This window comes from Cyclopterus lumpus, chromosome 1 (genome assembly GCF_009769545.1).
Source record: "Cyclopterus lumpus isolate fCycLum1 chromosome 1, fCycLum1.pri, whole genome shotgun sequence".
NCBI classification, from domain to species: domain Eukaryota; kingdom Metazoa; phylum Chordata; class Actinopteri; order Perciformes; family Cyclopteridae; genus Cyclopterus; species Cyclopterus lumpus.
Genome location: NC_046966.1, coordinates 27,241,337 through 27,266,710, shown reverse-complemented (window position 1 = coordinate 27,266,710; position 25,374 = coordinate 27,241,337). Strand labels below are relative to the sequence as shown.

The window sequence follows — 25,374 nt, the reverse complement described above, 5'->3', positions numbered from 1 at the left end:
CTTGAATTATTAACACACCCTTACAGGCTGCTTTTTATAGTCTTAACATGAACGACTAGAGGCGCTAAAGGGAAGATGATGGAGTCATGTAAATATTAAATCCTAAATATGAATATGTGACCAGTCATGTTGGGGTTCCCAGTGCAGTGTTTTAATGTGGCTAAGCTTATTTTAAGGTGGACTGGAGGTGGGGTTGGTCACTGACAGAAGTTGTTTGTTTTAAGGTGGACTGGAGGTGAGAGTATTGATTGGTGCAGTTGTCTGTGCTCTGCTGACTCAACAGCCATCTCCGTCCTGCAGGATAATATAAATAGAATCAGTTGAAGTCAGTCAGAATAAATGAGTCACTCTGATCCAACTAAAATCAATAAACAAGAAAATCACTGCACAGTTAAGAAGTGCAGTCAGCTTCCAGCTACTTCTTAGTTTGGATGAGCGCGTGATCTTGGTATGGATGGATGTATGTACATAGATCTATATGATATATGAAAACATCAACAAGTCACGGTCATGAGGGACGAAAGTCTCTTCAGAAAGCAAAAAAAGATATTCTGTCATGTTGTGTTTCAGCTGCAGACCAGAGGGAGACCTCTCTTCCAACATCAGCTCACAGCAGAGCTCCTTTTTTAATGAGAAGTTACATCAATCCTCCATATTTATTCTGATCAGCTGGAGGAGGACGGCGCAGGCTTTAATGAGGCCTGAATCCTCCGGCAGCAACAAAGACTCTTTGTTCTTTCTAAGCGTTTCAACTCTGACATGTTGAACACCTTCATCCATGGACAGAATAATAGAAACACCTCGAGCCTGTCTGCATACTGATGCAGACAGGCTCGAGGTGCAGTGATGATGAGTTTAGTGCCCACAGCTTCCCTGCTTGGATGTTGCTTGGGCTTCAACTAACCATTGGTTTCATTATTGATTCATCTTTGTATTATTTTCTCGATTAATTGATTAATTAATAACATGCCTGTGATAAACTGAAATGATAAGCTTGAACATAAATGATGATACAATTATCCAAGTAGTTTTAATTTCCTGTTGATTGACTGCTGACTAAGTCTTTATGGACGTTTATCTGTGCAGCTGACGGCTACATAACAGTAATAATAATAGATTGTAGTCAAACAAAATCTGACTTCTCAGATATGAAAGTTGAAATATTTCAAACTGACGGCCATAACATTGATGTCATGTCACGATTCAGGGAAGAGGGAAGGAGGCAGAAGGATGACTTGAAGGAGCGTGTAGGATTTATTGACAGACATGAAACTATGTTTTCATTCACTTAAAATCACTTTTTATAAAAAAGAAAACATATTACCTCAAATTTGGCACAAATTTGGACTAAATTAAGTTAGTAGACATGTTACAACGGTGTGTGTTTCTTCCTTGTGTGTGTGTGTGTGTAGGTGAGGACTTTGCTGTGGTTTAACAGGAGATCCTGATGATGAAGGACTGTAAACACAACAACTCAACATCGTGGCGTACTATGGCAGCTACTTCTGGTAACCGTCATCAGAACAACAGTCTGAGGTGAAGGTTGACAGTTGTGAGAGAAATGTTTGTGTGTGTGTGTGTGTGTGTGTGTGTGTGTGTGTGTGTGTACGTGTGTAGCAGGGAGAAGCTGTGGATCTGTATGGAGTTCTGTGGAGGAGGATCCCTGCAGCACATCTACCACAGTGAGACCCACAAAGACGTATACACACACACACACACACATACATATATATATATATATATATATATATATATATATATATATATATATATATATATACACACACAGATGTGTGATTGTCTTGTTGATCTTTTCTCTTTCAGCTTTCATTTCCTGTACCATATGTCCATCCATCTTTAAATCTTTAACACACCCTCAGCTGTCCTGTCGCCATGACAATGCCCACGCTGCCCATCTCCGTGCTCATTAAGGCCATGACGGTCGGAGCTGGAGGTGTCGTCGGGGAGCGTTAATGAGGCCCAGCAGTGAAACACTGGCTGCTCGGTTTCATTAAATCTCAACCAAGATGCTCAAAGTGACCAGAGCTACCACCACCCTGTCCCTCCACTGGTCTGATGCAACTCTTTGCCCCCTGCAGAGAGATAATGATTTAAACCTCACGCATACATCTACACCTTTGATAGGTTGATGATGCACAGGTGGAACAAATCAGGACAGGGGGGTGGGGGCAACGATGACAAATGGACAAGTGAAGCATCTGAGGAGGACGATCGGGAGGACGTAGACAGTTCTGGATCCCTGGAGGACTGAGACAGTTCTGGATCCCTGGAGGACGTAGACAGTTCTGGATCCCTGGAGAACGTAGACAGTGCTGGATCCCTGGAGGACGGAGACAGTTCTGGATCCCTGGAGAACGTAGACAGTGCTGGATCCCTGGAGGACTGAGACAGTTCTGGATCCCTGGAGAACGTAGACAGTGCTGGATCCCTGGAGGATGTAGACAGTTCTAGATCTCTGCAGGACGTAGACAGTCTTGGATCCCTGAAGGACGGAGACAGTTCTGTATCCCTGGAGGACGTAGATAGTTCTGGATTTCTGGAGGACGTAGACAGTTCTAGATCCCTGCAGGGCATAGACAGTGCTGGATCTCTGGAGGACGTAGACAGTTCTAGATTCCTGCAGGACGTAGACAGTGCTGGATCCCTGGAGGACGTAGACAGTGCTGGATTCCCCTGGAGGACGTAGACAGTTCTAGATCCCTGCAGGACGTAGACAGTGCTGGATTCCTGGAGGACGTAGACAGTGCTGGATTCCCCTGGAGGATGTAGACAGTTCTGGATCCCTGCAGGACGTAGACTGTTCTGGATTCCTGGAGGACGTAGACAGTGCTGGATCCCTGCAGGATGTAGACAGTGCTGGATCCCTGCAGGACGTAGACAGTGCTGGATCCCTGCAGGACGTAGACAGTCTTGGATCCCTGAAGGATGTAGACAGTTCTGGATCACTGGAGGACGGAAACAGTTCTGGATCCCTGGAGGATGTAGACAGTTCTGGATCACTGGAGGACGGAAACAGTTCTGGATCGCTGGAGGATGTAGACAGTTCTGGATCACTGGAGGACGGAAACAGTTCTGGATCCCTGGAGGACATAGACAGTTCGGACGTAGACAGTTCTGGATTTCTGGAGGACGTAGACAGTGCTGGATCCCTGAAGGACGTAGACAGTGCTGGATTCTCTTGGAGAACGTAGATAGTTCTGGATCCCTGGAGGACGGCCTCAGAGACTTGAGGCTAGGGAGGGTAGCCGGCAACTGATGACCCGGCTGGAGTTTGGACCAGTGGAGTGCATGTTGGGAATCCTGCAGCCGGAGCACAGACTGGTTGGTAGCAGGCCGAAGCAGAGACTGGTTAGTAGCAGGCCGAAGCAGAGACTGGTTGGTAGCAGGCCGAAGCAGAGACTGGTTAGTAGCAGGCCAAAGCAGAGACTGGTTGGTAGCAGGCCGGAGCAGAGACTGGTTGGTAGCAGGCCACAGCAGAGACTGGTTGGTAGCAGGCCGGAGCAGAGACTGGTTGGTAGCAGGCCAAAGCAGAGACTGGTTGGTAGCAGGCCAAAGCAGAGACTGGTTGGTAGCAGGCCGGAGCAGAGACTGGTTGGTAGCAGGCCAAAGCAGAGACTGGTTGGTAGCAGGTCGGAGCAGAGACTGGTTGGTAGCAGGCCGGAGCAGAGACTGGTTGGTAGCAGGCCGGAGCAGAGACTGGTTGGTAGCAGGCCAAAGCAGAGACTGGTTGGTAGCAGGTCGGAGCACAGACTGGTTGGGACTGCGAATCAGGAGTGTTAAAAGGACTGTCAGACTCTGCGTCTCGCTATGGGCCCCTGCTAACACGTAACATTTGACACATTGCATTCTGGGATTGTTAGCAGACATGCAGACATCTGTTGTTTTGTCTTGGCCGAGTCCCAGATTGCTTCCGTTGTGCGGGAAACACTGCAGGTAACATCCAATCAGATTATTAGATCCTCCAAATTCTGTCCAATCAGATTTCTAGACCCTCCATGTTCTGTCCAATCAGATTGTAATATAGTGAGTGTGTTCTACAGGGACTCATCTACCTGCACAGCAAAGGAAAAATGCACAGAGACATTAAGGTGAGTTCATGACATGTAATGACTTCTTTAAATCTTGGTCCGATGGAGGAAATGTGTTTTATTTACTGTAGCTAAAGCAGTTAGCTAACAGTTTGTGTTGCTTCTGCAGGGGGCGAACATCCTGCTGACTGATAACGGATACATCAAACTAGGTCAGTGTCACTCACCTGTCATGAACAAACCCCGCCCCCTGAGAGGTATGGATGATTATGAGGTAGTGATGAGTCATGGTTCCATTGTGTCCTCTAGCACACAATCATGTATTAGTACTCACACTAAAGGACTCTGGAACACCACGCTTTGGTCCATGACGGCGAGGAGAGAGATGAGCTCCAGATCTCCTGATGTTTGTTGTCTCTGTTCAATGCAATCAAATCAAATGAGTTGAATGCATCAGTAATAGTAGTATTTTACTATTTCTAATTTACAGCTTAACATCAGGTTTTATAGAATGTTCAATTTGTTTTTGTTAAAAACAAAAGATTTTTCCAAGCAGGATTTTCATGCTCACGAGCATATTTAATATGATAAGTTTTGGTCCAGAACAGTTCAGAGGCCCTAAATATACGAGTTAGTGACTTCTTTCAAAATCGTTTGTCATCGTTTCGTTTCAAAAATCGTCGGCACATTAAGGCCGCTGTGGGGAATATTTACCAAACCTCATTTTTACTGAGACTACAGAAGTAAATGAGTGCAGTTCATCTGATTTGCATCAAGGTCCTTTAAATAAGATCTGATGCTGGATGTTTATGATGCATTTTTAGCTGCTGGAGTTCAGATATTGGTTGAAGAGAAGAACTACCGTGTGCACTCTTCCCACCGGAGGAACACATGTTTTTATTTTGATGTTGTTGCAAGTGTTATAAAAGATTTAAAGCTGAACTTTTAAACTCTTAAAACTATATAACTTTCTGCTTAATAATATGTACAACTATATAGTTACTTTACACATAGACTGTAAGGAATGATATAAAGCAGGAAAGTAACTTTCTGTCTCTCACTGTTAAGTCAGTTTGTGCACATTTTCATTCCCTCTGAACACAAACAATAATAATAATTAAAGCAGCGATGTGCGGGTCCCACATCATCGGGGGTACTGGCTGGATGCCGGCTCAAGCGGCCCGGGAATGTCTGGACCGTCAGAGTAAGCGTCTATGAGTTAGACGTTTTTTCCTGCATGGAGTGATGCTGGAAATTATACTCCACCACTTGCTATAGCCACTGTATTGCCCGAGACAACATGCATCAACATAATAGCGCTGCTGTAAATCAGCGGTCCCCAACCCCGGGCCCGGTACCGGTCCGCGGGTCGGTTGGTACCGGGTCGCACACAACGAGTGAATGAAAAGTTTTTATCAAAGTCGTAAAAATGTTTTATTTTGAAAAAGGACTGGATACATTCGTCTGTGCATCTGTGGCTCTCACGAGTTTACGAAATACGTCGCACATCTCAAGAGGTATACGTAATACCTGACCTCTTGAGAAAAGTTTGCGAGCTATAGCAAACCCACAAGCTAGAGAAAATGAGTAAAAAAAAAAAAGTCTTTGGAGAGCTTGACAGCGACGATAACGGAGCAGACTGGACGTAACAAACACACTCCGGATGTCGTTGTCTCCTGTCACCCTGAGACGGCACCGGCTCGTTGCAGATAAACAAGCTCAGGGCTCCCACTAATTCGCCGTGATGGTGAGTTGTATTTTTATGCACTTTATGCCGGTCGTATCATTTTATCATATTTATCGCCCACACTGTGAATGCCGGTCCGTGAAAATATTGTCTGACACGAAACCGGTCCGTGACTCAAAAAAGGTTGGGGACCACTGCTGTAAATTATACATTGCAGATAGTCCACCACTTGCTGTATCCACTGTATGGCATGAGACAACATGCATCAACATAATACATTTGAAGGGGATCTGATAAATCCCCTTCATCAGGAGTTCAGTAACATATGTATAGTGGCAAGAAATACACAAGAATTGATGGAAAATCACACAAACTGACTTCCGGTACCGTTTAGAGCATGGTCCCAAGAGACTTTCTTTTCAGTTTACATGTTTTTCATATGCCTACCAAGTTTCATAAATGTAGGTGAAACGTAGCACTGGGGCTGCTTAAATTAATATGTGTAGGGGGCGCTATCGAGCCATATTGCCATTCTGAAGCATTACAATCATATCAGGTAACTACATCTTTGACTTTAAATGTGTGTTCTAAGTTAAGTTACGTTTCGAGCATGTTACATTGGTTATTTGGTCATGACAAAGGATCAAACTTCGCCGATCAAACTTCGCAGATTCTCCAACTCGCCGCCCTTCAACGGATCCATACAATCTTCACAGTGAAGCATTATCAAGGTCTTAAGTCTATTCTGACACATTCTGAGAGGGATCTGATTAATCTGTGAGGAGAAGGGTATAACAGTAGAAAACATGTAACTTAATGTTGCTACTAGGTGGCGCTATGACTAGAATTCAAAATTATCATATGGATGTCTTCAGGGTCAGTATGTCATGACATGTGAGAAATATGGAGCAGATTACATAATGTATGGCTGAGTTAAAAAAAACGTCAATTTTCATGGTGAATGGTGTTCTTTGCCATTGCGCTCAACGCACATAGTTTTATATTTTTAAAATCCTTTGATAACTTTTCATTGCTAAGGTCTCATTGCTAAACTCTAGGATTACAACGCCCAAAAACGTGACGAAAACGCGAAAAAAGGCTAAAAATTGCGATATTGAGCGATTGACTGCAGCGCCCCCTAATGTTCAAATATTATGAAAAGATTAGGGAACGCTAAGGGATGCAATGTGGACATATGCTACCAATTTGGTGAGGATAGGCCAAGTCATTTCGAAGTTATGTGTCTTTTAAATATGAGGCCGCACCCCTTAAAAGTTCATTGGTCCATATCTTTTGAACGCAATGAGATATCAACAAGATTTTGACCAATAATGAACCACAGAAATGTTCGTAACAATCGGACTCAGCGTTTAGGAGAAAATGGAAAAAACTTGTTTTTTACCAAATTCAAAATGGTGGAAAATCTGATTAGGCGCATTTTATGACCACCATTGACTTTTTTGTAGACATGTGTACCAAATTTCAAGTCAAACGGTCATTGTTAGCAAAAAGCGTGGTCTTTTTGCCTCAAGGGGCGCGAAAGAGAAATGTATTTGTACCCAAATGCGAGACCTCCATATTATCAAATTTTTCACCACTTTTGATATGCATGTCAAATTTAACAACTTTTGAGATATGATAAAGGCCCCCAAAACACTTTCATTGCTAGAGAATAATAATTCAACGAAAAACAAAAGGTTCCTCTACGACGAAGTCGTCACGAGGACCCTAATAATCCTTCAAGATGGCCACATGATGATAGAAGCCTCAATTTTTCGCTCTCGTGTTTTTTATGTTTTTGTCTGTTTGTTTAGGTTCTTAGTTCTGTGGTTACAAACACTAGAGTAGCACCTTGAATATATGTGAACACTTAACAAACTGCATAGACGTTCTAAAACAATATGGAATACTTCGCCGAGGCCATCCTTCACACAGAGGCTCTATATCTACAACTTCACGTCCCAAAACTCCATCCCATCCCTGTGGTCCTGTCGCAATCGTACTTCCTCGTTACGTCACCACAACAAACATCACGTGAATCGGTCCAGTCTCCGTCCCCTTCCTCAGTCCTCACAGCCTATCACAACGCAACGTCACATTCAATTCAATTCAATTCAGTTTATTTTGTATAGCCCAATATCACAAATTACAAATTTGCCTCAGAGGGCTTTACAGTCTGTACACATACGACATCCCTGTCCCAGGACCTCACATCGGATCAGGAAAAACTCCCCAAAATAACCTTTCACAGGGAAAAAAGGGAAGAAACCAAAAACATGAAACTGGCCTCGCTCAACACCCGCTCACTCAACAATAAAAGCCTCATTCTGAATGAATTCATAACGGACAGTAACCTTGATTTTCTCTGCCTCACTGAAACATGACATAAGCCTCTGGACTATTTCTCACTAAACCAGACCACCCCCACATGATTCACATACATAGATAGACCTTGTCCAGAGGGGCGGGGAGGTGGTGTTGCTGCTGTCTACCGGGAGGACATTAAAACAACCACCATTCCCATTCCTGCCATTCATTCTTTTGAACATCTTGCCCTCAAATTCTCTGGTGCGACTCCTCTGGTAATTGCTGTTATCTACAGCCCCCCCAAGCCAAACCCCTCCTTTCTCTCTGACTTCTCTGATATTCTGACCCAGCTTTGTGCAATTTCACCTGCCGTTCTCCTCCTTGGTGATTTTAACATCCATGTTGATAACACTGAATGTAATTCTGCCACAGAATTCCTGGAACTGCTAGAATGCTTCAACTTCCCCACTCACAGCCAAGGTCACATCCTGGATTTGGTCTGCTCCACTGGTCTCACAATAATTCAGCTCTCCAGCCTCAACCTCAATATCTCCGACCACCTGGCTATCACCATGGACATTGGCATCCCTATCCCCATCCCAAAAACCAAGCGCAACATATCCTTCAGAAATCTCAAAACTATCTCCACCACAAATCTCTCAGGCTCTCTTGCCAGTACCATCTCAAATCTTTCCTTCCTGTCAAAAATACTGGAACGCGTCGTTGCTACACAACTCAAAACCCACCTCATCTCCAACGATCTGTTCGAGACATTTCAATCTGGTTTCACAGCACCGAAACAGCCCTTCTCAAAGTCACCAATGACCTCCTCCTCTCCTCAGACTCTGGCCACCTCAACATTCTCCTTCTCCTGGATCTCACTGCAGCCTTCGACACCATCCACCACAACATCCTTCTCTCCCGCCTCGAATCGTCCCTCAACATCAGTGGAACTGCTCTCTCCTGGCTCAAATCATATCTAACAAACAGACAACAATTCATCAGCATCAACAACTGCACCTCCTCCACTGCTCCTCTGTCTCAGGGCGTCCCCCAGGGTTCGGTGCTTGGTCCTCTTCTATTCATCCTCTACCTGCTCCCTCTTGGAAACATCATACGTCATCACGGTCTCCTCTTCCACTGCTACGCTGATGATGTCCAGCTCTACATCTCCACAAAAGCCATTACCACTACTACTCACTCCACTCTGACCAACTGCCTCACTGACATTAAATCATGGATGCAAACCAATTTTCTCTAAACTGTGATAAATCGGATATGATCATCATCGGCTCCAAATCTGTCCCCATCAGTCACAACTTCTGCCTCACCATCAACAACTCCACTCTGTCTCCCTCCCCTCACATCCGCAACCTCAGTCATGTTTGACAGCAACCTCTCATTTGAACATCAAATCAAACAAATCACCAGAACCTCCCTCTTCCACCTAAAAAACATTGCCCGTCTCCGCCCATCACTTTCCTCATCTGCTGCTGAAACTTTAATCCACGCCTTCATCACCTCCAGAATTGACTATTGCAATAGTATTCTTTATGGCACATCTTCCAAAATCCTAAACAAACTCCAATACATCCAGAACTCTGCTGCTCGCCTGCTCACCCACTCCCAGACCCCTGTTGTCCAGAACCTTCACTGGCTCCCCGTCCCACAACGGATCCACTACAAAATCCTTCTCCTCACTCTCAAAGCCCTCCAGAATCAGGCCCCCTCCTACCTCAGACCTGCTTCACCACCACACTCCATCCCGTCAGCTCCGCTCCTCTGATGATCTCCTGTCCATCCCACATAGGACCAAGCACCGGACATGGGGTGACAGAGCCTTCTCTATATCTGCCCCCTCCCTCTGGAACTCTCTCTCCAAACTCATCTGGGACTGCACTGATCTTTCCTTATTCAAATCAAAACCCACCTGTTCAGAACTGCTTTTAATGTGTGATTGTTTGCTCTATGTTCTTATTATTTTTATTTATTAGGGTCCGAGCAACTGACAAAGTCCCTATTTGTTTTACCTGTAATTTTAGTTATTCTTATTTTTGTATCTTTTAGGACATAATAATTATGTTATGTAAAGTGCCTTTGAGTATCACAAAAAGCGCTATATGAATTAAATGCATTATTATTATTAATACATAATGCATGACACCAAACATGCACACTTATGCGCAGGATGCTCGATTTGACCTCTGACACCTGGTGTGTGTGTGTCTGTGTGTGTTTGTTGCCAGCGGACTTTGGTGTGTCGGCTCAGATCAACATGACCATCGCTAAGAGGAAGTCCTTCATCGGGACTCCATACTGGTACGACCTTGTTCTCGTCTGCTGAGGTCAGCGGTCTGTAGTTTCAATAGCTGCCATCTTGTCTTCTCCCTCCCATTGATCTGAAGAGTTGCAGGATGGAGGATGATGATGATGTGCTGTATTTATCAGTGATAGACAGTAATTGGTTGGGATGACTGACCGTATGAAGGGCTCTGTGATTGAATGACCTCGAGCCGCGTGTGTTGTTGCAGGATGGCTCTGGAGGTGGCGGCAGTGGAGAGGAAGGGCGGGTATAACCACTGTGTGACATCTGGGCCGTCGGCATCACCGGCATCGAACTGGCAGAACTGCAGCCGCCCATGTTTGACCTCCACCCCATGAGGTGTGTGTGTGTGTGTGTGTGTGTGTGTGTGTCAATCGGGGGTGTAGTTTCTATACCTTCACCTCCAGCTAATAGTCAGACAGTTCAAGATGTTTGTCCTCAGTGGCGTAAAAATGAAGAACAGACAAAAAATAGATGAAACACACATGCACACATATGCAATGATGTTAATGATGATAACATGATACACACATACATATGTATAATATACTAGCAGCAGAAAGTTAGCTCCACTTACGAGTTAAAGGAATTAAAAAAACCTCTAACTTGATTTTCTCTCCTAGAGCTCTGCTGCTGATGACCAAGAGTAACGTTCAACCGCCCAAGCTGAAAGACAAGGTGAAGTGGTGAGTATCTGTCAGTCTACCTATCCATCGCAGCATGGAAACCGCGATGTAATATATATATATATATATATATATATATATATATATATATATATATATATATATATATATACAATCAAGCAGCTGCTGAATTATTAAGGTCAGCCATCAAGGTGCCGTTAATGCTAATAAAGAGATAGAATATTCTCTTTGAATGTAAACTTTGAGCATCATCGTGGGCAGCAGACTGATTTCTCTGCACTAAACCATTCATCACTGTACACCAGGTCTAGAACAGTAGACCACTGTACACCAGGTCTAGAACAGTAGACCACTGCTCATCACTGTACATCAGGTCTAGAACAGTAGACTACTGCTCATCACTGTACACCAGGTCTAGAACAGTAGACTACTGCTCATCACTGTACACCAGGTCTAGAACAGTAGACTACTGCTCATCACTGTACATCAGGTCTAGAACAGTAGACTACTGCTCATCACTGTACACCAGGTCTAGAACAGTAGACTACTGCTCATCACTGTACACCAGGTCTAGAACAGTAGACCACTGTTCATCACTGTACACCAGGTCTAGAACAGTAGACTACTGTACACCAGGTCTAGAACAGTAGACTACTGCTCATCACTGTACACCAGGTCTAGAACAGTAGACCACTGTACACCAGGTCTAGAACAGTAGACCACTGTACATCAGGTCTAGAACAGTAGACCACTGCTCATCACTGTACACCAGGTCTAGAACAGTAGACTACTGTTCATCACTGTGCATCAGGTCTAGAACAGTAGACAACTGTTCATCACTGTGCATCAGGTCTAGAACAGTAGACCACTGTACATCAGGTCTAGAACAGTAGACTACTGTTCATCACTGTACATCAGGTCTAGAACAGTAGACAACTGTTCATCACTGTGCATCAGGTCTGGAACAGTAGACCACTGCTCATCAGGTCTAGAACAGTAGACAACTGTTCATCACTGTACATCAGGTCTAGAACAGTAGACTACTGCTCATCACTGTACATCAGGTCTGGAACAGTAGACAACTGTTCATCACTGTACATCAGGTCTAGAACAGTAGAACACTGCTCATCACTGTACATCTGTTATGTGCAGCTGCAGGTAACTGGACCCAAACGCCGTCAACACTGGAAAAGGCAACTTTATTGCTCAACAGGATTCAAAGAAGACAAAACAAGCTCACACACATGCTCTTCAACGATCTACACAAGACGAACCGACAAAGGGGAACGACACCAACAGGACTTAAATACAGAGGGCTGGTGCAGGTGATTGGACACAGGAGGAAACAATCAGGGACAGGGCAGACAATCACAGGGACAGGAAGTGCAGAGAAACAGAGGACACGAGAGACAAGGACTTCAAAATAAAACAGGAAACACGACATCCCTGACCTTTGACCTCACATCGGATCAGGAATAGCTCCCCAAAAATAACCTTTCACAGGGAAAAAAGGGAAGAACCCTTCAGGAGAGCAACAGAGGGGGATCCCTCTCCCTGGATGGACAGATGAATAGATGTCATGTGACCAGATGAACAGAGTTACAGAAATACATAAACACATTACATGAATATGACAATGTATGAATGGACTTCCACAATCCACGAAACAGAAGGAGGTAGAGAGGAGGGGGGGCGGGGCGCATCAGCAGAGCCGAGGCAGGAGGCCGGCTTACCAGGCATTAGACACCTCCAGGTCCAATGGACCCTATGAGACGTGAAGTCACAAAGACTCCGGGGAGGAAGCAGAGTTAATAAGGTGCAATGGAGAGATGTAAATTCATCCATAAGGAGAGAGAGAAGAGGAGATAGGTGCTCAGTGTATCCTAAAACATCCTCCAGCAGCCTATAAGCCTATAGCAGCATATCAAGGGGCTGGACCAGGGCAAACCTGATTCAGCCCTAACTATAAGGACTATTAAACAGGAAAGTCTTAAGTCTACTCTTAAATGAGGTGACTGTGTCTGCCTCCAGGACTGAAAGTGGAAGCTGGTTCCATAAAAGAGGAGCTTGATAACTGAAGGCTCTGGCTCCCATCCTACTTTTTAGGACTCTAGGAACCACAAGTAGCCCCACATTTAGTGAGCAGCTCTCTAGTGGGGCAATATGGTACTACAAGCTCCTTAAGATATGATGGTGCATCACCAATCAAGGCTTTCTAGGTGAGGAGAAGAATTTTAAATGTGATTCTTGACTTTACAGGGAGCCAGTGCAGAGCAGCTAATACAGGAGTCATGTGATCTCTTTTCTTAGTTTTTGTGAGTACACGAGCTGCAGCATTCTGGATCAACTGGAGGGACTTAAGAGACTTATTAGAGCAGCCTGATAATAAGGAGTTGCAGTAATCTAGTCTGGAAGTAACAAACGTGTGAACCAGCTTTTCTGCATCTTTTTGAGACAAGATGTGCCTGATTTTTGAAATGTTACGTAGATGAAAAAATGCAATCCTTGAGATTTGCTTAACGTGGAGTTAAAGGACAAGTCTGGGTCAAAGATAACTAGAGATTCTTTACAGTGGTGTTGGATGCCAGGGAAATGCCATCTACAGAAACCACATGACCAGATAATTGATCTCTGAGGTGTTCAGGGCCAGTAAAATAACTTCAGTTTTGTCTGAGTTTAACATCAGGAAGTTGCAGGTCATCCATGTTTTTATGTCTTTAAGACATTCTTGAAGTTTAGCGAGCTGGTTGGTCTCCTCTGGTTTGATCGATAGATATAATTGAGTATCGTCTGCATAGCAATGAAAGTTTATAGAGTGTTTCCTGATCATGTTGCCCAAAGGAAGCATATATAAGGTAAATAAAATTGGTCCAAGCACAGAACCTTGTGGAACTCCGTGATTAACGTTGGTGGTCATTGAGGCTTCATCGTTTACAAATACAAATTGAGATCGATCTGATAATTAGGATTTAAACCAACTTAGTGCGGTACCTGAAATGCCAATCGACTGATCCAGTCTCTGTAATAGGATGTCATGATCAATGGTGTCGAACGCAGCACTAAGGTCTAATAATACCAGTACGGAGATGAGTCCTTTATCAGCACTAAGGTCTAATAATACCAGTACGGAGATGAGTCCTTTATCAGCACTAAGGTCTAATAATACCAGTACAGAGATGAGTCCTTTATCAGCACTAAGGTCTAATAAGACCAGTACAGAGATGAGTCCTTTATCAGCACTATGGTCTAACAAGACCAGTAAAGAGATAAGTCCTTTATCAACACTAAAGGTCTAACAAGACCAGTACGGAGATGAGTCCTTTATCAGCACTAAAGGTCTAACAAGACCAGTAAAGAGATAAGTCCTTTATCAACACTAAAGGTCTAACAAGACCAGTACAGAGATGAGTCCTTTATCAGCACTAAGGTCTAACAAGACCAGTACAGAGATGAGTCCTTTATCAGAACTAAAGGTCTAACAAGACTAGTACAGAGATGAGTCCTTTATCAGCACTAAAGGTCTAACAAGACCAGTACAGAGATGAGTCCTTTATCAGCACTAAAGGTCTAACAAGACTAGTACAGAGATGAGTCCTTTATCAGCACTAAGGTCTAACAAGACCAGTACAGAGATGAGTCCTTTATCAGCACTAAAGGTCTAACAAGACCAGTACGGAGATGAGTCCTTTATCAGCACTAAGGTCTAACAAAACAAGTCCAGAGATGAGTCCTTTATCTGATGCAATTAGGAGGTCATTTGTAATTTTCACCAGTGCTGTCTCTGTGCTGTAACCCTAACCCTACCTCAGACCTGCTCCTCCACCACACTCCATCAGGCCCCCTCCTACCTCACAGACCTGCTCCACCAGTACACTCCATCAGGCCCCCTCCTACCTCACAGACCTGCTACACCACCACACTCCACCAGGCCCCCTCCTACCTCACAGACCTGCTCCACCACCACACTCCATCAGGCCCCCTCCTACCTCAGACCTGCTCCACCACCACACTCCATCATGCCCCCTCCTACCTCAGACCTGCTCGACCACCACACTCCATGAGGCCCCCTCCTACCTCAGACCTGCTCCACCACCACACTCCACCAGGCCCCCTCCTACCTCAGACCTGCTCCACCACCACACTCCATCAGGCCCCCTCCTACCTCAGACCTGCTCCACCACCACACTCCATCAGGCCCCCTCCTACCTCACAGACCTGCTCCACCACCACACTCCATCAGGCCCCCTCCTACCTCACAGACCTGCTCCACCACCACACTCCATGAGGCCCCCTCCTACCTCAGACCTGCTCCACCACCACACTCCACCAGGCCCCCTCCTACCTCAGACCTGCTCCACCACCACACTCCATCAGGCCCCCTCCTACCTCAGACCTGCTCCACCACCACACTCCACCAGGCCCCCTCCTACCTCAGACCTGCTCCACCACCACACTCCATCAGGCCCCCTCCTACCTCAGACCTGCTCCACCACCACACTCCATCAGGCCCCCTCCTACCTCACAGACCTGCTCCATCCCACATAGGACCAAGCACCGTGGGGTGACAGACCTTCTCTATATCTGCCCCCTCCCTCTGGAACTCTCTCCCCAAACTCATCCGAGACTGCACTGATCTTTCCTCATTCAAATCACAAATCAAAACCCACCTGTTCAGAACTGCTTTTAATGTGTGATTGTTTGTTTTTGTTTTCTTTCTTATCAGGGTCCGAGCGACTCAAAGTCCCTATTTATTTGTTTTATTTGTTTTACCTGTATTTTAGCTATTCTTATTTATTTATTTTTAGCTTTTCGGATGTTTTAATTATGTGAAGTGTCTTTGAGTATTATGAAAAGCGCTATATAAATTAAATGCATTATTATTATTATTATTATTATTATTATTATTATTATTATTATTATTACTACAACCCCATTAAAGACCACTACAACTCATAAAGAACTATACATATATATATATATATATATATATATATATACACACTTGTCACCACTTGTCACTACTCGTCTAAGCACTCAGCACTAGTCACTTGTCCCATGCATGTTAATCACGGGTCGACCACTCAGTCTGAATCCATGAGTTTCCTGTCACATCAGGCTAACTTCATGTGGTCAAAATAATGCCCTTACCATGAATAATATAGTGTATGATATGTATCTCATATGTGTCTTCACCAAGGTGTTAACAACACCTGTCCAGTGTAACCTAATCCGCCCACCTCATTAACATATTGTACCACCTGGTGGACACACAGGTGATGAGACTCAGCACATTCTTCTCTTCTTCTTTACAGTCGGATCGCTTCCTGGACTGTGAGGAGGAGCTATTCTTCACTGCGAGATCCCACCTGGTACACCTGACCATACACATGCTAACTAATTATCTGTCCTTGTTCCTGTTAGCATGAGGCTAACAGTCTGTGTATTATTATTATTATTATTATTATTATTGCTCTATTGTTATTATTATTGAATAGTTGTCTGACTGCAACACATGTTTACAACACGCTAATAATACATGAATACGATGCAAATAGCATGCTAACAGCACACAAACAACATTCTATTAACACATTAATAACTTGATAACAGGCTAACATGCTAACAACACACTAATAACATGCTAATGCAGTCATTCTTTTAACTAAGTTGTTCTTCTTTGTCCTCACCTTATGACGTTCACGCTCCCTTCCCTATTGCACCTGGATGATGTCACTTCTGTCTTAATTAGTCATTTAGTCCAATCACATGTGTGCCAGTGTTCCCATCAGAACCAGCTACGGTAACACACACACACACGTACACACATACACGTACACACACTTCCTGTGTGCTGATGAAGATGAGGATGTAATGTGAGGTGCAGCAGTGTTTTGGTCCGTTGGGACTTTCACAGTTGAAAGTTGCTGAATCAGCGCCAACGCTCTGCCGACCAATCCGATATGCTCTTATGAATAGGAGGAGGAGGAGGAGGAGGAAGAGGGGGAGGAGGAGGAGGAGAGAAGAGTTGTTCAGCTGAAAATAATACATTTGTATACCTCCTGCAGGAGCTGCAGATGGAGGAAGATGCTGCTGCAGGACCAGCAGTCATCCTCAGTGGAAACGGGTGAGAAGCTGACAGTTGAGCTCATGAAAACATGAATCTATATGTCACTGATGATTATTAGTGTGAAGGTTAACACAGTGTCAACAACAACATTAGAAACACGTGAACTTAGAATTAGATCCAGCAGTTACTGATAAAGAATCAGACAAACACATGCTTTGATGTTTGATGTCACCAGTTTCAATCTAAAAGGAAGATAAAGGGGCGGAGCTACTGAAATATTCTCGTGTTTTTTTCTGAATAAATGTATATTTTCCTCTCTACATTTTGGCCTGTTGTCCACACATGAATAAGTTCCCAACACATAATCAGAATCTTCTTTTCTGGTATTTGACGTATCGGTGACGTAAGCCTTCATCGCCACCTTCTGGTCGGCGAGCGTCTTTAGGTTCTCTAAACACCTGCATCCTTTATTTTCAGGTGCATTCATGTGTTTAGTTTCCAGCTGAGTGCTTCGGTTTGAGAGCTGCACTGTTTCTCTCAGCTCAGTCTGAATAATGTATCACTCCTTTCAAGGTGGGTGGGGGGCACAGAGCAGCGGTGTAGCTGATGAAAATTTAAAGACGCTGCATTCGAGCACTTTAGAATATTTGCGGTGAAGAAAATGCAGCCCTGTATGTTTTTTAAATGGACGGCTGACATTTCAACTTAATGTCCTGAGCTCAGGTCACCGCCATGTTTTCTTCTTCTACGGTCTGAATGACCTCTGACCTCCATCCTCCTCGCTGAGGGTCACACTGTGGTTCCTCTCTGTGCTCCTTCGCAACATAAAAGAAAAATAAACTGTTTGTTTCAGGAGCCTGCTGAACTCTGTGGAGGGCAAGCTCAATAAAAGGTAAGCCCCCAAGCACAGGTATGATGTCATACAGGTGTATATCAGTCAAACCTGTTCAAACACCGACACACCTGTTCAAGGCAAGGCAAGTTTATGTGTATCTCACATTTCAACAAGACTTCAAGGTGCTTCACATAAAACCATTAAAGCATAACATAATGCAAAAGAAAGATTTAAAAACAATTAAGAACATTAAAACAGATATGTGTTCCAGATATGTGGATCAGAAGACCTGAACACTGCATCTCCATGTTTAGTTCTGACTCTTGGACCAGGAAGTAGACTAGTCCTAGACCACCTGAGGGGTCTGGATGGTTCATAAGGTAGCAGCAGATCACCCATGTATTTAGGCCCTAAACCATTCAGTGCTTCATAAACCAGTTCTTTGTTGGACAGGAAGCCAGTGCAAAGACCTCAGAACTGGAGTGATGTGATCCACTTTCCTGGTCTTAGTGAGGGCTCGAGCTGCAGCTTTCTGACTGACTTTTTACAGAGGCCTTCTTCAATGCATTTAATTCAATTCAAATTCAATTCAGTTTATTTTGTGTAGCCCAAAATCACAAGTCACAAACTCCCCTCAGAGGGCTTTACAATCTGTACACATACGACATCCCTGACCTTTGACCTCACATCGGATCAGGAAAGGGCTACGGAGGCAGGAGGACCAATGAGGCCAGGCCTTTGAGGCAGGAGGCACAAAGAAGGAGGCAGGTGCAATGGAGAGATGTAAATTCATCCATAAGGAGAGAGAGAAGAGGAGATAGGTGCTCAGTGTATCCTAAAACATCCCCCAGCAGCCTATAAGCCTATAGCAGCATATCATGGGGCTGGACCAGGGCAAACCTGATTCAGCCCTAACTATAAGCACTATTAAAGAGGAAAGTCTTAAGTATACTCTTAAATGAGGTGACTGTGTCATTGATGATGTCATTGTATCACAGCAGTTGAAATGAAGAGAAAGGTTCACTCTCTATCTATTTCAGTGTAAAAGACTCCATGCTGCGGCCCGGCCATCCTCATGAAGACCCTCTCACTCAGGTATGTCCTCTCACCTGTCTCTATGTCCGTCTGTCTAGTTGGATCATGTCTATCTGTCAGAACATCTCATGTCTGCCCCTCCTCATTAGGATGGAGGCCCGCCCCGTGATAATGATCACCATGGAAACCAGGGTACCATAAAGCATAGTCCTCTGTCAGAAAGCCCCGCCCACTCTGTAACTCACCTGTGTGATGTCTGCAACCTATAGAACCACCTTTAAGTTAAAGTCTTTGGCTATCTGCAGTAACGCTGTCGATGCAGCTCCTCCTCCACTTACCTGCAACACATCTACATCTGAACACTGACCTTTTTGCAAACCTGCTTCTCTTCATTCCACTTTTGAAAAGTTTCTCCTTTTCCTTGCTTTTGCTGACTGTAGATGTGCGTCTGTCCTGGAAGTCTCCAAAGAGTGGGTCTAGCAATCTTTGCGTGACGGTCAATAAAGTTAACAAGATCAGCGAATTTTGCTCTGTGTCCTCTATTTTCCTTGAGGTCAAATGCTATATTGCCCCCCCTCTCTCTCATTTTATATGGAAATTTGGATAACACAATTCTCATATTTGTGGGGTTATCCATCTCCTCCATGAACTCCACATCTTCCATTGTCTTACGACATCCACTCAGAAAAAATAGCACAAGCATTCAGTGCTTTCCCATCTTCAGATTTGATTTGTGGCCACCTTAAATCCTTGTCAATGTAAGCACTTGCTATCATCAGCTCATCTCCATAGTTCTTCTGAAGCAGTCGTTTGGCTTCCTTGAACCTTCTGTGTGACGGCATGTGCTCTCAGCTCCGTACGAGTTCCTGCGGTTCTCCTGCAGTGTGTTGTTGTAAGCAGTACAGTTTGTCTGGATCATTATCAGTTTTCTGTTAAATAGCTTGTTCAAAAGCTCTGATAAAGTACCTGTAGGTAAGTGTAACCTCTTTAACTGGTAGCTGAGCTTGTTTCTGAGGATTAACCAACATTTCTGTGATTTTGCATTACTTGAAGAATGTCATTACTGCTTCTGTCACACTGTTGTCTGTCCGTCTTGGCCTCACCGTTTGTGGCTCTGTAGATTGCGCAGCCGGGTTGGAACTGTTCCATTTACAGCCATGTTAGTAGGTGGAGCAAGTCTTTGCTCCTCCTCCTTCACTTGTAAACGTCAACATAGCTGTTCATGCCATCCTCTGACCTCTGTACTTTTACTTGAGCTCTTTTTACAGCGATTGCTGCTTCCAAAGTCAGCCTTTCCAGCTTGGCTTTAATCCGCACTAAAGCTGCAGCGCGGTCCACCAAGCAGCTAACTTTGCTTCTTCAGTAGCACAAACTGATGATCTCTTGTGAAGCACTATCATCAGGATCCACATCTTCATCTTGATCACCGTCCAAGTCCTCTTCAGCAGCTGTATCTTCCTTGCTTGTTTCTTTGTTCAATCAAAGCACACATCCATTGTTCAGCTTCTTCTGAAAAATGTCTCAGTCATCATCTTTGGCTCCAACCAGTTATTAACATCTGCCTCTTTTTCTTATTCAGACAGTAGATCTGCTACTTGTCCACTGATCTTTTTAAGCTCACTGATAAGAGTGTTAAAATAAAATCCATATGCATTAACTTTTGCAGATTGCCAGCATCACTCATTAAACTTTCAATTTCTTTTCTTTTTCCAGTTATCCAAGCTAATACTCCTCTCCTGGTTCCAATGAGCCTGTCCAGCTTCTCCTCCAATGCACTCTCTGTTAACTTTCTGTTCTCTTAGATTCCATTTCTTCAGCATTAAATAATTCCTTATCTTCAGCCATCATATTAATAAAGCAATGCGTAAATTGCGTGGAAATGTTCAAAAAGCATTTCCACCATTCTCATCAGACATGTGCATCACAACTTCTGAAACACGCAGAGACTTCAGTCCTTAACAAAGCGAGCATCCTGGATCATATTGGCAACATCAATCCTCATTAACGTCAAAGAAGCTTCATAGACGGGTCTCCGGTCCTTTCTTTATCTTGTCCAACGTCTTGGTTTGGTCAAAAGCAGCACAGCGCTCCGGACTCTTTGGGTTCCTTTCCTCAGGTTTCAGCTGGTAACCGACATCCACTTGTCAACTCCCTGGAGAAGTTCTTCTACTAAATGTAGCGGTGTTCCGTCGGCGTTGTTTGTTGTTGAACCGCTAAAGAGCTGCAGACAGTGACTTCCTTTTCGTATGTGAATGTCAGGAGATTGTTTTACTCTTTTCCTTTAGTCTTTATTTTATGCAGCAAAACGTTCAAAATTAAATACAAAATAATAAACATTATCACCCGATCACACGGTAGGAAAACTATATGAACTCATGCCTAATGCAGCTCTTTCTTTCGCACCTGCTGCCGTCATGACGTCATTAAATCACCGAGATGATGTTGTTTTACTCAATTAAAGATCACTTCTGGAATATAATGATAAGTATATCTTACATAACTTAGTTCCTGCACAATGAGCATAATTCTGAAATTAAGTTATTAATTTTCCTGAAATTTCTGAAATGTCTATGAGACTACAGCACAGTTTAACTCAGGATGTGATTGGTTTCTTTCTGTCTGTAGTTGTTTCCTCGCAGGTGCACCTGAGTCTATGTGATGAACAATGCTCTGATCTCCATTTCAGGTCAGACATTTGCTTATTTAAAGTGCATGTTTTTCTTAATCTCTCCATTATATATAAGTGAAAACACCTTATTACTGTGTTCATATCACATACGGACACAGACTCAAAGTATTGAAAAAACTGAATTTTATGATGTGCTCATTTGAAAATGTACATTTAAAATATTCAAAGGAAATGTAAACAAAAACATATTTAGCGAACTAGAAAGAAGAAAATACAATGTTCTTTCTCGTTTATGATCATGTCAGAATGGTAACTGACCCTGAGTCTTGTCTCCAGGTAAAGCCTCTCAGCTGTACTGCCACAGTCTGGCTGGTCTGTTTGAACAGACTCGACAGAAACAGAGAATGACCGTTTCCATCTCGACTCGCCATCTGCCCGACCGCATCCTGCCCCGGTCCGTCTTCGACACAGCATGCTAATACATGCAACATGTTAATACATGCAGTATCCTAATACATGCAACATGCTATTAATGTTTTTTATGAATTCATATATTTGACAAATGTCATCTCAGCATTGTTCCTCTCTCAACTTCTTTATGTTGTGTCTCATCAGTTTAAACTTCCTTCTGACGGTCTTTTTTTGTTTATGTACAGGAAGTTTTCCATCTCCAATAAGATTCCCGATACCAAAGGCTGTCTAAAATGCTGCGTTGGTGAGTCCACTATTTCCCATCATGCACCACACACTTTGCGCTGTCTCACAGCAGTTGTCCTAACTAAGCTTATCTGTCTCCCCTCCGGGTCTGACAGACAGAAAGGATGATGTATATTGACAGAAACTTGTGCTATGAGCAGATCTTACTGAATCGTCATGTTTTCAAAATCTGATATTCAGAGGAGGTGTAGAGTTGAGTATTACTAACACATACAGAAGAAAACTGAAGGTTTTCTTCCACCACCCCTCTCTCTGTTCAGTGAGAAATCCCTACACCGGTCATAAGTACCTGTGTGGAGCATTCCAATCAGGTGTGGTCCTGCTGGAGTGGGTGGAGCCTATGCAGAAGTTCATGCTGGTTAAGGTAAGAAGGACATGTCTGAATCAGTCATCCACACTAAGAACAAGAACATCTTAGCCACAGGGGGAAGATCTCAGATGTCCAGGAGGACCTCAGAGGTGTTTACAAAAGAAACAGGGCGGAACCACTCTACCTAAAACAACTAGATAAGCAGTCACACGTGGCGGTTGCGTTCAATAAGGTTTGAATCGGACAAACGCTGCACTGACAGATTGGTGAGTGTTGGATCAAGATCTGGGTGAGACTGTGCAGAACTGACTAGTCTACAAGTCCGGAGAGGCAGCCGGTGAGAGCGGCGAACTCTCCAACAACTGAGAGACTTTGTATCACTTTGGTGAGTGCGAGCATTAGCTTTGAGTCGCGGGGATCCGGAGTCCACTTACATGTGGCGATATTTTAACTTTGTGCTGTAGAAATATCATTGTTTGTTTATGGTTGACTGTCTGGTGACGGTTGCTATATTTGCTAATCACATGTTAGTGGAAGCACAGTAAACGGTGACGGTAAGAGAGGTGTAATTGTTGATGGTATTATAAGTACATCCTGGTCTTTGGTCACCAGTGGTGCTAAAATGAAGTGTAAATAGATATTGTTAGTAATAAATAGATGCTTGCTGTTAAGTTGGCGGCTACGGCAACAGTAGGATTTAGCTGTATGTGGTGAAAATCGTAGATGTTTAGATTAGAGAGAATAGTGCTTGATCACTCAAACTATCATGAGCGCTTAGCGTGTTGCACTAATTTGTATATTGAATATATTTGGGGGGTTTTCTATTGAAAGGTTTTTCACCTTATATGCCTTAATAGGCTGAACCTACCAACATAAAAAGAGGAAAGGTTTTTTGGCCATTGAGTGAAATCCAGTTAAAATCTTTGTGACTTCGGATCAATCCTTCTCAAGTGGGGAAACTGCTCATGTTGGAACCATAACTTGACATGAATTGTATCAAAACCCATTAGGCTCTAAAATATGATCAGTGTGTTGGTAAAGACTGAGAATCGTATCCAATGATAACTTTTGACTTGTGTCTGTCCTCACCAGAACGTAGACTTCCAGCCTCTGTGTCCTCTGGAGGTTTTGGAGCTGCTGGTTGTACCCGAGCAGCCATACCCTCTGATCTGTGTTGGCCTAAGCAAAGGAACCCAACCCAACCAGCCCGTTAGTTTCCAAACCCTCGACCCCAACTCCTCCTGCCCCACCCCACCTGACACAGATACAACTCTCCCTGACTCAGGTATACGTCATGACTCAGGTACAACTCCTCCTGACTCAGGTATACGTCATGACTCAGGTACAACTCCTCCTGACTCGGGTATACGTCATGACTCAGGTACAACTCCTCCTGACTCAGGTATACGTCATGACTCAGGTACAACTCCTCCTGACTCGGGTATACGTCATGACTCAGGTACAACTCCTCCTGACTCGGGTATACGTCATGACTCAGATACAACTCCTCCTGACTCGGGTATACATCATGACTCAGGTACAACTCTCCCTGACACGGGTATACGTCATGACTCAGGTACAACTCCTCCTGACTCGGGTATACGTCATGACTCAGGTACAACTCTCCCTGACACGGGTATACGTCATGACTCAGGTACAACTCCTCCTGACTCGGGTATACGTCATGACTCAGGTACAACTCCTCCTGACTCGGGTATACGTCATGACTCAGATACAACTCCTCCTGACTCGGGTATACATCATGACTCAGGTACAACTCTCCCTGACACGGGTATACGTCATGACTCAGGTACAACTCCTCCTGACTCGGGTATACGTCATGACTCAGGTACAACTCTCCCTGACACGGGTATACGTCATGACTCAGGTACAACTCCTCCTGACTCAGGTATACGTCATGACTCAGGTACAACTCCTCCTGACTCAGGTATACGTCATGACTCAGGTACAACTCTCCCTGACTCGGGTATACGTCATGACTCAGGTACAACTCCTCCTGACTCAGGTATACGTCATGACTCAGGTACAACTCCTCCTGACTCGGCTATACGTCATTACTCAGGTACAACTCCTCCTGACTCAGGTATACGTCATTACTCAGGTACAACTCCTCCTGACTCGGGTATACGTCATGACTCAGGTACAACTCCTCCTGACTCGGGTATACGTCATTACTCAGGTACAACTCCTCCTGACTCGGGTATACGTCATGACTCAAGTACAACTCCTCCTGACTCAGGTACACGTCATGACTCAGGTACAACTCTCCCTGACTCGGGTATACGTCATGACTCAGGTACAACTCCTCCTGACTCAGGTATACGTCATGACTCAGGTACAACTCCTCCTGACTCGGCTATACGTCATTACTCAGGTACAACTCCTCCTGACTCAGGTATACGTCATTACTCAGGTACAACTCCTCCTGACTCGGGTATACGTCATGACTCAGGTACAACTCCTCCTGACTCGGGTATACGTCATGACTCAGGTACAACTCTCCCTGACTCGGGTATACGTCATGACTCAGGTACAACTCCTCCTGACTCGGGTATACGTCATGACTCAGGTACAACTCTCCCTGACTCGGGTATACGTCATGACTCAGGTACAACTCTCCCTGACTCAGGTATACGTCATGACTCAAGTACAACTCCTCCTGACTCGGGTATACGTCATGACTCAAGTACAACTCCTCCTGACTCAGGTACAACTCTTTACAAAGTTTGCTAGTGTATCAGCAGTCA

The 25,374-nt window shown here is 44.2% G+C and overlaps 1 protein-coding gene and 2 long non-coding RNA genes across 7 annotated transcripts in view; all 3 read left to right on the top strand.

Annotated features, from left to right (window-relative positions):
* The window catches only part of LOC117734103, a 34,149-nt gene extending 29,409 nt beyond the window's left edge, over positions 1-4,740 (top strand). The window contains exons 3-7 of one of the 2 annotated variants that reach the window (XR_004609782.1): positions 1,413-1,508; positions 1,618-1,682; positions 1,825-3,650; positions 3,759-4,109; positions 4,219-4,740. This is a non-coding gene — a long non-coding RNA (uncharacterized LOC117734103). Of the gene's footprint in view, positions 1-1,412; positions 1,509-1,617; positions 1,683-1,824; positions 4,110-4,218 lie in introns of both variants that reach the window. The other variant, XR_004609780.1, reaches the window with a different exon arrangement.
* A 5,385-nt stretch (positions 4,741-10,125) lies between these two features.
* Positions 10,126-16,998, top strand: LOC117734108. The gene is made up of 4 exons (XR_004609783.1): positions 10,126-10,362; positions 10,575-10,705; positions 10,990-11,052; positions 16,326-16,998. It is a non-coding gene; the product is annotated as an uncharacterized LOC117734108 (long non-coding RNA).
* A 29-nt stretch (positions 16,999-17,027) lies between these two features.
* Positions 17,028-25,374, top strand: part of LOC117734084 (mitogen-activated protein kinase kinase kinase kinase 3-like) — an 8,854-nt gene continuing 507 nt past the window's right edge. Inside the window, exons 1-8 of one of the 4 annotated variants that reach the window (XM_034538177.1) lie at positions 17,028-17,137; positions 17,934-17,972; positions 18,956-19,010; positions 21,576-21,636; positions 21,916-22,033; positions 22,236-22,294; positions 22,557-22,660; positions 23,699-23,891. In XM_034538177.1, coding sequence (XP_034394068.1) covers positions 21,609-21,636; positions 21,916-22,033; positions 22,236-22,294; positions 22,557-22,660; positions 23,699-23,891 — 502 coding nt within the window. In that variant the 5' untranslated portion in view covers positions 17,028-17,137; positions 17,934-17,972; positions 18,956-19,010; positions 21,576-21,608. Of the gene's footprint in view, positions 17,138-17,933; positions 17,973-18,955; positions 19,011-21,575; positions 21,637-21,915; positions 22,034-22,235; positions 22,295-22,556; positions 22,661-23,698; positions 25,335-25,374 lie in introns of all 4 variants that reach the window. The other 3 variants (XM_034538167.1, XM_034538158.1, XM_034538186.1) reach the window with 3 other exon arrangements.